This window comes from Chelonoidis abingdonii, unplaced genomic scaffold, assembly GCF_003597395.2.
Source record: "Chelonoidis abingdonii isolate Lonesome George unplaced genomic scaffold, CheloAbing_2.0 scaffold0015, whole genome shotgun sequence".
NCBI lineage: Eukaryota > Metazoa > Chordata > Testudines > Testudinidae > Chelonoidis > Chelonoidis abingdonii.
The window spans coordinates 49,224-66,157 of record NW_027424276.1 but is presented as its reverse complement, the minus strand read 5'-3'; the positions used below and the strand labels follow the sequence as shown (position 1 = coordinate 66,157).

General features: G+C 41.8%; 1 protein-coding gene across 1 annotated transcript; it reads left to right on the top strand.

Moving 5' to 3' along the window:
* Positions 1 to 2,914: 2,914 nt before the first annotated feature.
* RBFA (ribosome binding factor A) lies at positions 2,915 to 12,129 on the top strand. Its single transcript, XM_075061337.1, has 5 exons — positions 2,915 to 3,124; positions 4,327 to 4,439; positions 5,389 to 5,473; positions 7,839 to 7,912; positions 11,332 to 12,129. The coding sequence occupies exons 1-5, from the start codon at positions 2,930 to 2,932 to the stop codon at positions 11,711 to 11,713; spliced, it is 849 nt and encodes a 282-aa protein (XP_074917438.1). The 5' UTR covers positions 2,915 to 2,929; the 3' UTR covers positions 11,714 to 12,129.
* The last annotated feature ends 4,805 nt before the right edge of the window (positions 12,130 to 16,934 follow it).

The following is a 16,934-nucleotide window of genomic DNA, read 5'->3' as shown; positions in this document are numbered from 1 at the left end:
TCGAGCGTCCTCCTATGCCTCACGTTGGTCCCTCTGTCTCAGTTCATGCATTTTTCCTGTAACTGTATACCACGTCCTTCACTCATTTCAGATGAGCCTTTCACTGTAAGGCTCACTTCCTATGATTTCCGAGACATTTCGTCTCTGTCGCTCTTTTTCCTCTGCCTTATCCTGAGAGAACCTTATGGGATGGGTAGGGAAGACTTGAAGAATGTGCAGCTGCAGAAGGGAGGGAAAAAGGGAGAGAAGTATTAAAAAATACATTTTACAGAATAATGGTTATATCCTTTCACAGTGAACAACACTAAATTCACCTTACATAGCAATGTGATTTCATACAAAGTGGTCGCATTTTGCATCTTAATATTGAGTGCCTGCGGCTCTGGTGTTACGATCTCACACGACTGCAGCCCAGGCATCAGAATTCAGCTTGCAAGTGCTATGTATAAGCCATTTGTCTTCGGCTCTGCAGCCTTCATAACACAGTGCCTTCCTTTCCCAAATACAAGGCAAACCGATTCAGTGATGCTTCTTTCCTGTTAACATACAGCAGAAAGCACCCCCCTCCAATTCTGTTGGTGATGATCGCTTTACACCTCCCCCACCCATGGCTGGTTATCATGGAAGATCATGCTATCACCCCTTTCCCCCTCCCCCACCGGTGGCTTGGTAGCAGGGGAAGATCCCCTGCTAGTCAAACGCGAAAGCTCAGCGCTTTTCCTTCCCTGCTTGGTACATGCAAGGAAGGATTTCTTTTAAGCAACAGCTTTGCGAACAGCCAGTAGGAATATGGCCATCCTCTGTCCCCTTACTTAAATTCCTGAATTTCCAACCAGTGTTACCATGGGGGGTTGAACGATATCATTATCCTGAGGATAACACAGCCGAGATAAAGAACGGAATGGCATTCTTGAATGCAGCAATCACCTGGTACCATACGCAGCTATGCTTTGCTCATGCAATGATACCCGAATTACTTGCTACATGATGGCGTCGGTAAAGTGGTCCTATCATGGTGGACGGAATAAGCTGCCTGCCCAGAAACTTCTGCAAGGCTTGGAGTACCTCCCAGGGTGACTTCATTGGAGATGGTGTCCCTCAGGGACTTCCGCTTCCATTCCCGCAGACAATTAACAACTTTTCCAATACCTGTACTGGGCTGTGATGACATCAGTCCTTCGGGCAATCATCATTAAAAAATGCTTGCTTTTTAAACATGTTTTGTATTTACAAAGTACTTCACCTAGAGGTCACTTCCATGGCGTTCAACTGTGATTCCTGGGCTGTGGCTTGGGAGGGCTGGGAGTCAAGGTATTCCCGTCCTGGGTGATGTTTGAGAACAAAGTTCCGGCCTATTGGCTAACGGAGTGCTGTGGCTGTCTGCAAGCTGTGTCTCTCTTCTCCTCTCATCTTCCCTGTCCTCAGAGCTCCACGCTGGGCAAACAGGAGATGAAATTCAAAAGTTTGCGGGGCTTTTCCTGTCTACCTGGCCAGTGAATCAGAGTTGAGATTGCTGTCCAGAGCGGTCACAATGGTGCACTGTGGGATACCGCCTGGAGGCCAATACCGTCGATTTGCGGCTATACTATGCCTAATCCGATATGGTAATACCGATTTTAGCGCTCCTCCTCTCGTCGGGGAGGAGTACAGAAACCGATTTAAAGAGCCCTTTATATCAATATAAAGGACCTTGTTGTGTGGACGGGTACAGCGTTAAATCGGTTTAATGCTGCTAAAATCGGTTTAAACACGTAGCGTAGACCAGGCCTGAGGCTCACTGAAAAATCTCACTTTTTAGCCCGGTAGTCACTAAAAGTTTTGTTATATGTAAGCTCCTGTTCTGCCTGTAAGGTGGAGCTATCCTTACCAGGCTTTCCTGCCTTATCTCCATACATATTCAGTCCTAGGCTGCAATTTTGCAAATGTGTATGAGTAGTCTTATTTAAATCAGTGGGGACTTTTCAAATTGCCTGAAGTTAAGCATGTGAAGAGTTTGCTGGATCCGTGGCCCTAGTCTTCAGCACATAGGTTTATAAATGTAGATCAAACACTCCACTCTTCTTCAGGTCTGGGTAAGGAAGCATTGTGTAGCTCAAAAGCTTCCACCAACAGAAGTTGGTCCAATAAAAGATATTACCTCACCTACCCTGTCTCCCTTACAAACAAGGGCAAGTTTTCCACAGCCCAAGATGACAATCTATCCACAAGTAAGTGACCTGTGATACTCATTCTGTAGCAACCTTCAGATTGTAATTACCGCATATACTCGTTCATTAGCCTGTTCGTTTATTAATTGACCCCCCTCGCCCAAAAAATGGATAGTTAAAAATAGCAAAAACCATATGACCCTTTCATAAGCCAACCCTATATTTCAGGGGTTGGAAAACTTTGGCTTCCAGCCCATCAGGCTAAGCCACTGGCTGGTTGGGATGTTTATTTACTTGGAGCGTTCACAGGCATGAAGCCCCTCAGTTTCCTGTGGCCACAGTTCGCCATTCCCAGCCAATGGGAGCTGCAGGAAGTGGTGTCTTTGTCCCCCCTGTTCAAAAATATTCTACTTTTGATTTTTCATAATCTAGTTCTGTTTACATTTGAAGTTCATAAATAGCATGTTCCATGCTTAAAGTTTTCCTAAGGCATGCCATATTGCAATATCTGACCCTTTAGGTTTTATCCAAAGTACAGTTTGAAAAGTGAACTAAAAAATATAGTTTTTGTTAAAAATAAAAAATAATTTTCCTGATTATGTCCACTCCATTTTAGAACATAGATTTACTGAGTTTTATAGATGGCTAAATTAAAGACGCTACAAAATAAAAGGGAAAATAAATCTTGAATATAATACTTTAAGATCACACTTCTTTGCTGATAAAATTGAAAAGTAGTAGAATTACAAAAAAAGTTGTACATTTGTCCAGAGTATTTCTTAATGTTTTTGTTTTTAAAGGTGTACAAGCCATCCAAGTTGGCCACTATACTAAAGGCTACTCAGCAGAAAACTAAGAAAGAAGACAGCATACGCAAAAAGGTCCTAAACGTCCTCTTGTATAAAGCTGTGACAGACATGATGAACACCTGTGAAGTCAGTCAAGAGGTTTGTGACCTCAGGCTGGAACTCACCAAGGCAAGTACAAAAGCCATAGTTCATGTGAAGTCACTTTGACTAAGTTGTGGAACAAGATAATGCAATATTCAAAAACAACTTTTAGGCCCCAGTCCTTTATTCTGATCTATGCAGGTGGACTCCTGTACCATGCAGCACCTCACGGTCTTCCATGGGGCTCAGTGGGGGCACAGCAGTTTGCTTGCAAGGATCACAATGCATGATCAGGGCCTTAGGCCATATCTATATTAGGAATGCTTGCCAGTGTAGCTATGCCCATGTATGATGCCTGCAAAGGGCTCCCAGTGGGTCACAGTTTATACCGGCTGTGACTGGGGTTCCAGGGGAGCCCACACTGAGGTTACTCAATTAGGGCAAACTGCAAAGAATAAGGCAGACAATCCCCAAAATTGGTGGATATTCCAATACTTAGATTTACCAAGCCAGTACAAAACAGCTTCTACAATACCTTACTGGTTGTACAGAAGCCAAAACACAGTTCCCTTATAGCAACCCAGCCTTGGGCTTCCATCCAGACACCCAAGACAAATATGATGAGGATTACGTAAAATCTTATTCATCAAATAAGAAAGTTCTACCAATCCCAAAGGATCAGACGTATTACCTCCCAAGTTAATGAATATTTCAGATCTTATCCAAATACACACTTACATCTAATTCTTAACTACATTAAAATGTATTTTAAAAAAACAGAGAATTGGTTAAAAGATCAGCATGCATACAGACATGAGTACAGTTCTGTGATCAGTTTCATAGTAGAGATGGCGAGCTCTAGAGTTGCAAAGAGTACTTAGAATTAGTCCATAGGGTGACCAGATGTCCTGATTTTATAGAGACAGTCCTGATTTTGGGGGCTTTTTCTTATATAGGCTCCTATTACTCCCCACCCTCTGCCCCGATTTTTTACGCTTGTTGTCTGGTCACCCTACACTGCACTGAATGCCACCCCAGAGCTGGCTGCATTTCTGTAGACAATGGAGAAATCATCATTATGTCATTGTATCTAATTATATTTATAAAGTGCTAAAAAGAACTTCCAAAATATTTAATAAATTTCAATTGGTGTTCTGTTATTAACAGTGTGATTAAACCTGTGATTAATTGCGATTAATTCTTTTAAGCATGATTAATTTTTTTTAGTTAATCACATAAGTTAACTGCAATTAATCGAAAGCCCTATTAAAAATCTTTGCATTTTACAGGTATCCCTGTCACCAGACTTTTCAGCATGTCGTGTGTACTGGAACCCTGCTGAAAGTGCAGAGGAGGATGATCGTATTGAAAGTATTTTACAGAAAAGTGCCCCACGTATACGGTACTGTTGTGTGCTGTAAAGTTTTGTAAACAATTACTCTGCTTCATAAATAGTTACTCTGTCTATTAAGAATTTCTGAAGGGAAATTTCTGAAGGGAAATTTCTAATTTTTATGAATCATGAATGTGACTTTCATTAGAATACTTTGAATCAGGATGTTGGGCCCAGATGGGCTGCATACAGGCCATATGGGGCCAGCTGAAAATTCCCCTCGTGGGGTGCTTTCAACCCATGTATAACTAGCATACCCAGCTCTTCCACCCAGGTCTGCTGGGTAGGGTGTGGCTGGAGTGCCACTTTGCTTTGCTAATTGTTAGTTTATAAAAGGTAGTAGCTTGGGGCTACTATAAACTACAGTGCAGCCAGGACTGGAACTGCGCAAGACAGAAAATCAGAGAGCTGCAACTGCCTGCCTCTCATTCAGAGTTTTTTCTGTAAGTCAGTGTATTATTTCTGTATATTCCTCTAAATCTTTTAGCTGAAAAGAAAGGGATTAATTTTTGCAAATTTAAAAAAAGTAATTTAGACTGTAACTTTTTTGCATATACAGAAAATCCCATATACGTGGAAGCCCTAGAAAATACTCCAGCTGCCCTACTATGTCACATCTTTGTGTGTGTACACACTTCACTGAGTTCATCAGTAACATCACTGTAGTCTTTGCTTCAGTAGATGTCCTATAGCCTACATCCTTATCCAACAAACTTAGACCCAACTTGGACTTGAACTTGAGAAATTCTTTTTCTAGTAGCAGAATGCTACAGACCATTAATCTATAGTATAGTCCTTTGAAATACTAGAATTTGTCATCTGAACTGATACCCTATAAACTTTGCAAACAGTACCCATGCTTCACAATCTGTTTGTTTAATTTTTATTTAACAAATATTGCATTTGTCTTAAAGATGCTTACAATTGCTCATATCTGGGGACATTTTATTTTTTCCAGACATCTTTTGATTACCCATCAGGTCCTGAGAACTGTTCCTCCAATTGTGTTTGTTAAAGACAAAGAAGCTGCAGCTATAAAAGAGGTAAGATACAATCGCTGACTCAGTGTGCAAATATCACGTGTTGCAGTGTGTTTTGGAACAGACATGTAAGAAGAACATGGAAGGCTTAATAGGTGTAATGTTTAAGTAGACACATAGTTGCTCACTAGATCTAGAAAACAATTTTAAATTGAAAACCAATTCCCCGTCTCTGACAACAAGCTTTCCAATATTTTGATAAGGGTCGCCAATTATTTTGATACTTTGGGGACAGTGGAAAGTAGAGCTATCTTTTTCATTAGTTTTGTTGACTTTATCTATAAAAACTTCTGAAGAGACGAACACTGTCTAAAGATGTTTCCAGAAGATAGACAGGTTAATCCAGGAAAGAGAGACATCAAATAACCTCAAATGAAAGACAGGAAACTACTGTCTTTATAACCTTATGCCAAAAAGGAAGCAGAGCAGTGATGATGGTGACCAGCTGGCTAATTGCACTGCAGCTGGTTCAACTGTTATTTTTTTGTAAAAGGTACTAGAATCTAATGGAGAGAAACAGGGATATTGTATATTGAGGATAATATTTAGCTAAAGGCAACAGGCTTGCAGACTAGTGGAAGTACTTTTAGAATAGTAATGTCTTCTAGGAATTCATTATTATAGAGCATGAGAGGAGGTAATATTAGGATTGTGAGAGTCCCACAAATTAGAGAGCACAGTGATACTCTGGAGTCTTTTGAAGAATAAATTGAACTAGAGGATAACTACATTAAAAATTGAGCTAATTCATGACGTCCTGTGACCTAAATGAGCAGACTGTTAGACACAGTGCTGTTACGATCTGGTTACATATAATTATGAGTATCAGAGTCACAAGAGCATCCACTGCACAACTAGCAACCTTGGAAGAGGCAGAGAGTTTTTCATTTCTCACCAATGCACTAGGAATACGAAGTGAACAGCTGAATTTCCTCTGGTCAGCGAGGGGGTTTACACTGCAACTGCAGTTGTGCTTTCCAGCCCAGGTAGACAGACTTGCATTAGCTTAACTTGAGCTAGCATGCTAAAAATAAACGTGAACATGGCTGCATAGGCAGCAGCTCGGACTAGCCACCTGAGCTCAGACCCAATGGGCTGGGTGGGCTTGGTGGACTCAGGTGGCTAGCCTGACCCGCCACCCCTGGCACAACTTACACATTGCTGTTTTTAGCATTCTCGCTTGAGTCTGTCTACCTGGGCTAGAAGGACAAAGCCAGCACCAGTGTAGACATACCCAAAGATGGTGATAAATCCAGAAAATGTTTTTTGTTAGCATATGCCACCACAGTGAGAGTGTCTTTCTACCCCACCACCACCAAGTGTAGTAATAAGGCAAAGTTGAGGCACATTAATGCTCAGTTTAGGGTTGTTTAGTCCTCTGTCCCAGCCTGCAGATATAATTCCTTCATCTTTCCAGAAGTAACACAAAGATTTCTCAGAAACCTAACAATGATTATCAGAACACCCAGAAGGAGCTTTAAATCTCTACTACAGGACCCAACTTTCAAGTCCATTTTTATATGCAATCTGTACTTCAAATACCAACCCCCAGTAGAGGAAACTTTATATCTTATAAGAGGGGAGAAAGACTGTTACTTTCACTTCCTAATACAAGGAAAACACAAAAAGGAATAAAAGACTAATGAGGAAAAAAAATCACAGAAAAGGATTATTACAAAACCTTACATTTGGTTAAAACTTTCACAACTAAAGGTAACCTATAACGTACTAGAGATTTACAGTCCTGGACAGACTGATCTCTTTAAGTAGTTGTGGGGTGGTGTTATTTGTTTGTTGGGTTTTTTTTTTTTTAATTAAATCTCATACATACAAGATTGGGCCAGACAATTTCCAAAAGGGGAAGAGGGTGACAGAAAATTTGAAGTATATGGACATTGGTAAAGGGAAGAATTTACAAGAATAAAGTGAAATCTAACTTAAAATGAGGAATTCTTAGTTAACCAAAAACTAAATTATCTCTCCAGTCCACATCAAATATATGCCAACCCTTGAAAGTCACAGTAGTCCTCTAATTAATTATTCCATTTGGTGTAAAGATCGCAGTAAGGTATGTACTTCCTGGCAGTTCCATAGACTGATAAGTCTAGTGGCAGATTATTCCCTACAGTACATTTCATAGTATTTATTGAGAGGCTTTGTAAATTAAAGGGATGACTTTTACTGTATGAAAATACAGACCATTTTGAAATGGATACTTTCCAGAAATCCAGAGGGAGGCAGCTATGATACTCACATGTAAAAGAAACAGACCTGTTCACTGTCTCATTCTGGCTTGTTTCCTTTATGAATGTAAACAGAATAGATTTAATAGTGGATATATGTTTTCCATTTTTTCAATTGTTTACAGATTGATAGGTTATTGGCAATTGCTGATTTTGGACCTCAGGAAGAAAAATACACAGTGGCTGAAAACGACTTTAGGTGGGTTTTTTGTTTTTGTTGTTTATTAATTGAAATTTTGCAACAAGTATTTTCATTTATGGATATTGGATTAAAAATTGAAAGAATATTTATTTAAAGAGACAGAAAATAATTATGCTATGTGTCTATTGTGTATTTATCTCTAGCCCCTATTGTGGTATCTAATTGTTAGCATCTTAAGAATTAAGTATAATGGAGTTATGAAAAAAGACAAAGGAAAAGTTAGTGCAATTTAAAGAAATCCTTATGTAGACATCTTGCCTTTCAAAAGAGTGACTGACTACCATATATAAATGTAAAGGGATATTGAGTAGTCAGTTATAACAAAAACAAAATGTAGCGGACAGTGTTTTACTTTGAATTTACAGTGTCTAGCACAATGAGCCCCATCTACTGATTGGAGCTGCCACACGATACCAAAATACCACAGATATTCTGTAAAGAGCCATCGTTACCTCTCTTACCCCTTAGATTATTAACACCGAAAACCATTTAAAAACCTAAATTTACATCTTGCTCTTTATGCTTTGGATTCTTTGTGCATTTCACTCCATGTGGACATTTATTTCATAGTCTCTTTTGCCTTCTGGTTCTTGTGTGCTAGCACGGTGCTCCAATGCATAGGTCACAAGTACTGCAAGGGAAAATGTATTTAATTTAGATGTATGGACCTTAGTGTGGCAGTGGAAAATGATTGGAGTAGTATTTGGGACAGAGTCACATGTAGGACCATGAAGAGCAACATGCAGCTCACTATTTTTGGGTTAACTGCATGGATTTAAAAAACAGCAACTTCCTGCTCAGTTCGTGATCTTGGCATTTCCTGTAATACCAATCTACAATATGCTCTTCTGCAGAGCCTGGTGCTTCTGAAGGCAATATCTATGTGCAGAAAGTCAGTAACCATAAGTCAAATGTTTTTGTTTCAGTAATTTACAGGCTGTAGATTTTGATTCATAGGTGCTGACTTGCCATCTGCCCTGTGGGTGCTTGACCTTGCCCCCTACCCCCCAGTTCCACCCTCTTTCCCCAAGTCCCCACCTCTGTTCCACCTCTTTACTGCCTCCTCTCCCAAGCATGCAGCATCCCCACTCCTTCCCCTCCCTCCCAGAAAGTCCTAAGTGCCGCCAAACAGCTCTTAGGTGGCTGCTGGGAAGTGCTGGGAGGGGGAGGAGTGGAGACACAGCGTGCTTGGGGGAGGAGGTGGCAAGAAGGGGGTGGGGGCCGGGGGAAGCTCGGCTGCCGGTGGGTGCGGAGCACAAGCTAATTTTTCCCCGTGGGTGCTCCAGCCCCACAGCACCCACGGAGTCGGCGCCTATGCTTCGAGTTTCCTGGATGGTAGGTTCTATAGAAGTGCAGTGTTGTTAGCTCCTTGGCTTATGGCCTATATCTTAGACTAGGGGGATTTCTGTACTAAATTTTACAGTATATTGAAGGACATGTGACTTTAGATCCCAAAATTCTTAGTATTTATAACATGCTAATTTCCATAATACTCGAAGCCCTAAAAGGTTCTAAAGTAGGGGTCCCCAACGTGGTGCCTACGCTGGGGCATCTAAGTGCACCCACATACTGGCTGGCAGAAGAGCATCCGCCAAAATGCCGCTGAAATTCGGCGATGACACCGCTTATTGGCAGTTTTTCAGTGGATGCTCGTCCGCTGCCACGGTCCTCTGTGGCTCGTTGTCTGGCGCCTGCCAGAGGAAAAAGGTTGGGGACCACTGTTCTAAAGTAAGTGATATCTGCATCATTCTTTCCCCTTCACAGTAGGATTTATTTTATATAGCGGTAATGCTAAGTCAGAGGGCTCATCTACCAAGTTTATTGGTATAATTATATTGCTCTAGTTATACCAGTATAACTGCCCCTGTGGACAGTCTTATTCTGGAATAAGCAGTATAGTTATACCAGTATATTTCCTCATGTAGACAAGCCCTGAGTCTTGAATTTTTCTCTGAAGATGGTAAAAAAATAAATTCTAATCCTTTGAGGAACTGAGCTGAACAAACTATTTAGAATGATGGTGATACCAGGCTGAGTGCTGTTGAAACCTTGTTTTCAGACTGGAAACAAGGTGTAAATTTTTAATGGTGAGAGAAATTAACCATTGAACAATTAACCAAGGGTCGTGGTGGATTCTCTATAACTAGGGCCTTATCAAATTCACGGTCCATTTTGGTCAATTTTATGGTTATAGGATTTTTTAAATCGTAAATTTCATGATTTCAGCTATTTAACTCTGAAATTTCATGGTGTTATAATTGTAGGGGTTCTGACCCCAAATGGGGTTCTGTGGGCGTGTGTGTGTGGGGGTTCCGCAAGGTTATTGTAGGTGGGGGGTTGGTACTGCTACCCTTACTTCTGCGATGCTGCTGGCAGCAGCACTGCCTTCAGAGCTGGGAAGCTGGAGAGTAGTGGCTGCTGGCCAGGAGCCCAGCTCTGAAGGCAGAGCCACCACCAGTAGCAGCACAGAAGTAAGGATGGCACAGTATGGTATTGCCACCCTTACTTCTGTGCTGCTGATGGTGGGGCGCTGCCTTCAGAGATGTCGCTGAGCCAACAGCCGCTGCTCTCTGGCCGCTCAACTCTGAAGTCAGCACAGAACTAAGGGTGGCAATACTGTGATCCCCCCCTAAAATAACCTTGTAACCTCCCTGCAATTCCCTTTTGGGTCAGGACCCCCATTTGAGAAATACTGGTCTCCCCTGTGAAATCTAAAAGTGCACAGAAGACCAGCTTTCACAGTCCGTGATGTATTTTTCATGGCCATGAATTTGGTAAGTCCCTGTCTATAACTGACAATTTTCAGATCAAGTTTGGATGTTTTTCTAAAAGATCTGCTCTAGGAATTATTTTGGAAAGTCCTGTGGCCTGTGTTATACAGGTCAGACTAGATCAGGGTTCTCAAACTATGGTTTGGGACCCCAAAGTGGGTTGCAACCCCGTTTTAATGGGTTTGCCAAGACTAGTATTAGACTTGCTGGGACCAAGGGCTGAAGCCAAAACCTGAGCCGAACTGCCTGGGGCTGAAGCTAAAGCCAAAGGGTTTGAGCCCTGGGCAGTGGGGCTCAGGTTACAGGCCCCCAACCCGGAGGTGAAGCCCTTAGGCTTTGGCCCCCACTGCCCAGTGCGGCAGGGCTCTGGCGGGCTCAGGCTTCAGTCCTCCCTCCTGGGGTAGTGTAGTAATTTTTGTTATCAGAAGGAGATCGTAGCGTAATGATGTTTGAGAACTGCTAAACTAGATAATCACAATGGTCCCTTCTGGGCTTGGAATCTGAGAGTCTAAAAAGGCTTCTCTGTTACCCTCTGATTTCACAAGATGATCTCTTGATAAAGAAGCTTAGTAAAGGTTATTGTGCCTTAAAGTTTCCTAGTACAGTTTACCATGTGCCTCTTAAAAAATACTTTCCTTTTCACAGTGAATCATCTTCTGACACGGCAGCTTCGTCCATCCCAGCTAATCTTTTTGGGATTGATCATGAAGTGCTCCATAAGCAAATAATGGAGTACAAAAAAATGAAAAAGGTTAAGGACACAGAAGGCATTGGGTGGGCAGAACAGCAGCAGGTGCAGCTGGCTGAGATACAAAAGCAAAAGAAAATGAAAAAGAAGAAAATAAAGGATCCCTTTGCGAATGATATCACACCTCAGAAATATCTGCTGGACAAATATAGTGATGATTCTTTGGATGGTGACATTGCACCTTCTCAAGATAGTCAACTGGAGTATGAATTACAGGAAGTGGTAGATGAACTAGAGGTAGATGATGACAGAAATCAATCTACTACCAAACTTAAGTGAAATTAAAAAGCCTTTTTTAAAAAAAATAAAAACTGTTGGTAATGAATTGTATTAGAGTAACCACTGAATTACAACTTCTGTGCTGCTTATTCACCGTCTCCTTTCCATCTTCTCCAAAATATATGGAAATTAATCAAGTAATACAAGTTTTTATGGGAAAATAACTTTTAAAATCCTGCTTATAATAAATCTGAGAAGATGAGCCCTTCTGAACTCAAATAATTAGGAAATAATATGGTTGTCAAAAGTAAAATACCCGTATCAGCTTTATACTGAGATGAAACTTTTTGTAAATACATTATGCACCACCCAAAAAGCTTATTACCTATGCCTTGATATAAGTGCAAGGAACTGTCAAAAGATGAAAATATTTCAAAAAACTTGATTATATTACAATAGAAACATGCTAGACTACATTTCAGTATCCTGGAAAGTTTGTATATGCACAAAAATGTGCTTTCCTTACTTCTCAATGATTTAATAGAGTGCTTTTTCTGTGATCTCATATTACTTGGGCTTATTTTTACAAACCATGTACAAATATTGAAGTATTACATCTAAAACTACTAAAATAGACAAATTACTATAATAGTATGACTTCCATGCAGTCAGACAAGATTCAGGCACCAAGAGAGACTTTTTTTTGCTGTAGAATGAGTGGTCATGGCCTATGTACTTAATTCCTTGTCTACATTTTTTACAATATGCACGTTTCCTGTTTCTAACTTTGAGCAGGGGCGGACACTCAACAGCTCACAATTTGCAGAACTTTAGAAAGCAACTGATATTCAAACCTTCAGCTAATCAGTAGTTTCTCTTGTAACTCTCCTTCCCCTTGGGGCCTTGTTTTCACTGAGAAAAAGGGTGTGTTTTGATAATGTACTAGCCCTGATCTACATGACGAACTTATGTCTTATAATTACATTGCTCAGGGGTGTCAAAAATCCACACCCCTGAGTGACACAGTTATACCAACCTAACTCACAGTGTAGACAGCACTATGCTGAAGGGTGGGTGTCTTCCATCATTGTACCTACTGCCTCTTGGGGAGGTGGAGTCCTACTACACCAAAGAGGAAGTTCTCCCATTGGCATAGGTAGCATCTTCATTAAGGGCTACAGCTGCAGCACTTTAAGTGTAGACAAGCCCTTAGCTAACGGATTAGCTGGTGAAGGTAAACCCTAGGCTTCCCCACTGATGACCTTAGCCATCTAACATGTTAAAACTACAACCTGCCTTGTCTCCACTAGGATATTAACACATTACAGTAGGAAAAAAGGTAGGGTAGTTAGATATGGTCTATATCTCTAACTCCTCTCCAAACCATTAAAAATTCTTTAAGAGAATGTAACTTGAATGACAGTTGAGGCATCTCTTTACTAGGGAAAAAAGGTGTGTTTTTGAGTTAGCTAACACAAGATAAAATCCTAGTGAAGGCACAGTAGTTTGTAGTTTTCATATGAGTTAGCAGATAGAGTTAAAGACTAAGCAAGTGAAAATAAGGCTTATTCACTACTCTAGCCTCAGGAAGACCAAAATGGCTTAGTCTTTCTGATGGCTTCACAAATGTCTCATTCTCCCTCTCCACTTCTGTTTTGTAACTCAAAGGGAAGCCAGTCTGAACACATCTTCCTTACATACGCACAAAGACTGACATAGCTGCTGTTATCTGGCCATTACATTTAGAAGTCTCATTTTTCCTCATCAAGTAACTTGATACCCACTAGGTTTAACGTCTGTTGTTTTCCTTCCCCTTCTCAAGTACAGGTCTAGCTATATAAATTTGCTTCATCTACAGTTTTTTTTTTCCTACAGCAGAGTTTGCGATGCTTTATTTGTTCACATAATTCAGTAATTCACAAGGGGTCTCTTGCTTGCTAGTGCAAATCAGCAAGGTCCCACTACAGTGAGATCCGTTGGGTTGTGTCTGCATTGGGTTCCAGTGTTCTGTGCTTAAGACATATGAACTCTTTTTCCCTGAGTGCATCCACCAGTACAACATTTTTCTAAGATTCTTCTGTTTGGGTCAATTCAGTGTTGACTCCCTTTTTTCATTACAATTATTTTTTGCCCATTTCATTTTACAGATTAATGTAAGATTTTTAACACTGTACAAAATCTCATTCTCTCTTTGGGCGAAATACAAACTATATAGACACATTAACTGAACTGACAGCCTTAGGTTCTCCTCTTGGAAGAGTATGGCAAACATTTTTAGTCTATAATATCAAACCAAACAAAAAAAAAACTTGTCAACCAAACACTACGAAGGGATGTGCTGATTATTATTATTATTATTATTTTTTTTAAAGAAAATACCCTGCCACAGTGGCACCAATGTTAGTTTGAGCAATGAGGTATTTTATGCCTTTGGAGGAAGGACTGAAGAAAGGGTGAAGTACTATAAATGTTACTGTAGATAGTATCCTCATAAAAATACTAATTGAGGCCATTACTCAGCAATTCATTTAAGTACATGCCTAACTTTAAGCATGTGAATGTTTTCACTAACTTCAACGTGCTTAACCACTGTATGGAATCGAGGCCTGGTATTCCATACAGACAGTCTCTTTCTCTTAAATTTCTTGCTACAGCCAAATATATGAACTAGGGACAATTTTAGTTGTCTTTTGAGCTAGATCCCAATCTGCCCCTCCCTGGGCATATGCCTTGTTCAACACTGGTTATCTGCTCCTCCAGCCCAGTGGAATGCTCAACAATAACAGTAAAACCTTGTCAGCATGGGAGACCGAACTTTCTCTGGGCGGTCCAAGACCTAAGTACCGTCACAAACTTTACCCTTTCCACTCCAGGTTCATTTCTTTGACCCTGCCTTACGTAACACGTAGCAACGGGTGTGTGTGTATATATAAAGACTCTTCGCTGCACATGTTTTTGCCTGTGGGAGGGAGAGGATGAGGGAACCAACAACAGGTGACAGAAGGCCCTCAGATGCTGCGGTACATGAATAGACAGGTGGCTCTGGGTCCCTAATATAGCCCTTTTACCCCTCTAAGCTTCCTCTCAGGCCATTTGCCTATGAATATTGGGTAGTCCTGGCTGTTTTTCTTAACTATTTTAAGGGCCTTGCAGGTCTCTTCAAAACCCACCTATTGCCGCCTACTCCAACTTCTGAGTTTGAAAACTTAGTCCTAAACTTTTATTAAACCAGTTTGAACAATAGCATTCAGCAATTCTTTTACTACTTACTGCCAGAGGGAAAGCCTAATCTTACAAGATCCTGGCAGTGCTTTCCTTCCTGCTCACAGGCTAGCTCCCTGACCCTTTCTGGATCCTGCTTCCTTTCTCCCCAGAGCCAACAGTCCTGCAGATTCAGCCCCTCACAAATTCCAGACAGTCTTAGTTGACTCCAGCGAGGAGTTCAATCCTCTGTGTCTCTGTGTACCCAGCAGCATATAATCTTTGCTCTTCATCCAACAATGTACCCTATCATACAATTTTGCTTAACGGTTATCCTATAACAGCATGTCTTATCCTACAATTTCAAGATAACAGTCCCTTCTGCACATCATCTAGTCACTGGAGTCCTAGGGAAAATTCCAGACATCTGAAAAAGAAGCAAAGCAGGCCTAACCAGCAGATCTGCCCTCAGGCCCAAACTATACCTTTTCTAATAATGGTGTATGCCTATGAATCCTTGTTTAGAGAGGAACAGCTGCTTCCAGCCACTTCTGTCTGCACTGAGAGGAGCATAACCACAGCCAGGTTGCACAAGAAAGGGAGTAACTACTACCTACCAACTAACTAGTAGCTACAGTCAAGAAAGGTCCATTTTGAACTTGATAGTAGAAAAAACGGATGGAAAAACCAAGGACAATGGAAAAGGGGCAGGCAGAGGAAATCCTATAAAGCCTCTGGAAAAAAGGTTATATACAAACTAATGACTCAGAAGGGAGTGACAGCAAGGGGAAAGAGTCATATCAAGCTATCTGGAGATAGTTAAAAGGGAAAGCATGTCCAAAGAGAAATACAGAAAGATCTTTGATAGGGTAACAAGTCTTGTGGATGGGTGGGAAGCACTAGATGTGGTGTATCTTGACTTTCGCAAGGCTTTTGATACTGTTTCACACTGCCTTCTCAAAAACAAACTAGGCAAATAAACCTAGATGAGCTGCTATAAGGTATGTGCGTAACTGGTTGGAAAACCATTTCCAGAGAATAGTTACCAGTGGTTCACAGCCAAGCTGGAAGGGCATATCAAGTGGGGTCCCACAGGTATCAGTTCTGGGTCCAGTTCTGTTCAATATCCTCATGATTTAGATAATGGCATAGAGCAGGGGTGGGCAAGCTACGGCCTAGGGGCCACACTCAGCCCTTCCGACGTTTTAGTCCAGCCCTCGAACTCCTGCTGGGGAACGGGGTCCAAGGCTTGTCCCACTCCAATGCTCCAGCTGGGTTGTGGGCTTGTCGCGCTCTGCGCGTACCATGGATCCTCACGGCTCCCAGAAGCAGCCGCATGTCCCCCCTCTGGCTCCAATGTGTAGGGGTGGCCAGGGGAGCTCCACACACTGCCCCAGCTCCCCTCCTGCCCTCCGAAACCCTCAGTCCCAGCCCAGAGCCCCCTCCAGCACCCCCAACCCCTCATCCCCAGCCCCATCCCAGAGCCCTCACCCCCCTGCCCCAGATCCCAACCCCGTCCCACATCCTGAACTCCTCATTTCTGGCCCCATCCCAGAGCCCTCACCCCCCTGCCCCGGACCCCAACCCCGTCCCACATCCTGAACTCCTCATTTCTGGCCCCACCCCAGAGCCCACTCCCCAAACCATAACCTTCACCCTCCTCCTGCACCCCAACCCCCAGTTCCATGAGCATTCATGGGCTGCCATACAATTTCCGTACTGAGATGTGGCCCTTGGGCCGAAAATGTTGCCCACTCCTGGCATAAAGAGTACACTTATAAAGTTTGAAGGTGATACCAAGCAGGGAGGGGGTTCAAGTGCTATGGAGGATAGCATTAAAATTCAAAATGATCTGAACAAACTGGAGAAATGGTCTAAAGTAAATAAGTCTGAAGAAATTCAATAAGGACAAATGCAGAGTACTCCAGTGAGGAAGGAACAATCAGTTGCACACATACAAAATAGGAAATGACTGCCTAGGAAGAAGTACAGCAGAAAAGGATCTGTGGGGTCATAGTTGATCACCAGCTAAATATGAGTCAACAGTGTAATACTGTTGCAAAAAAAGCAAACATAATTC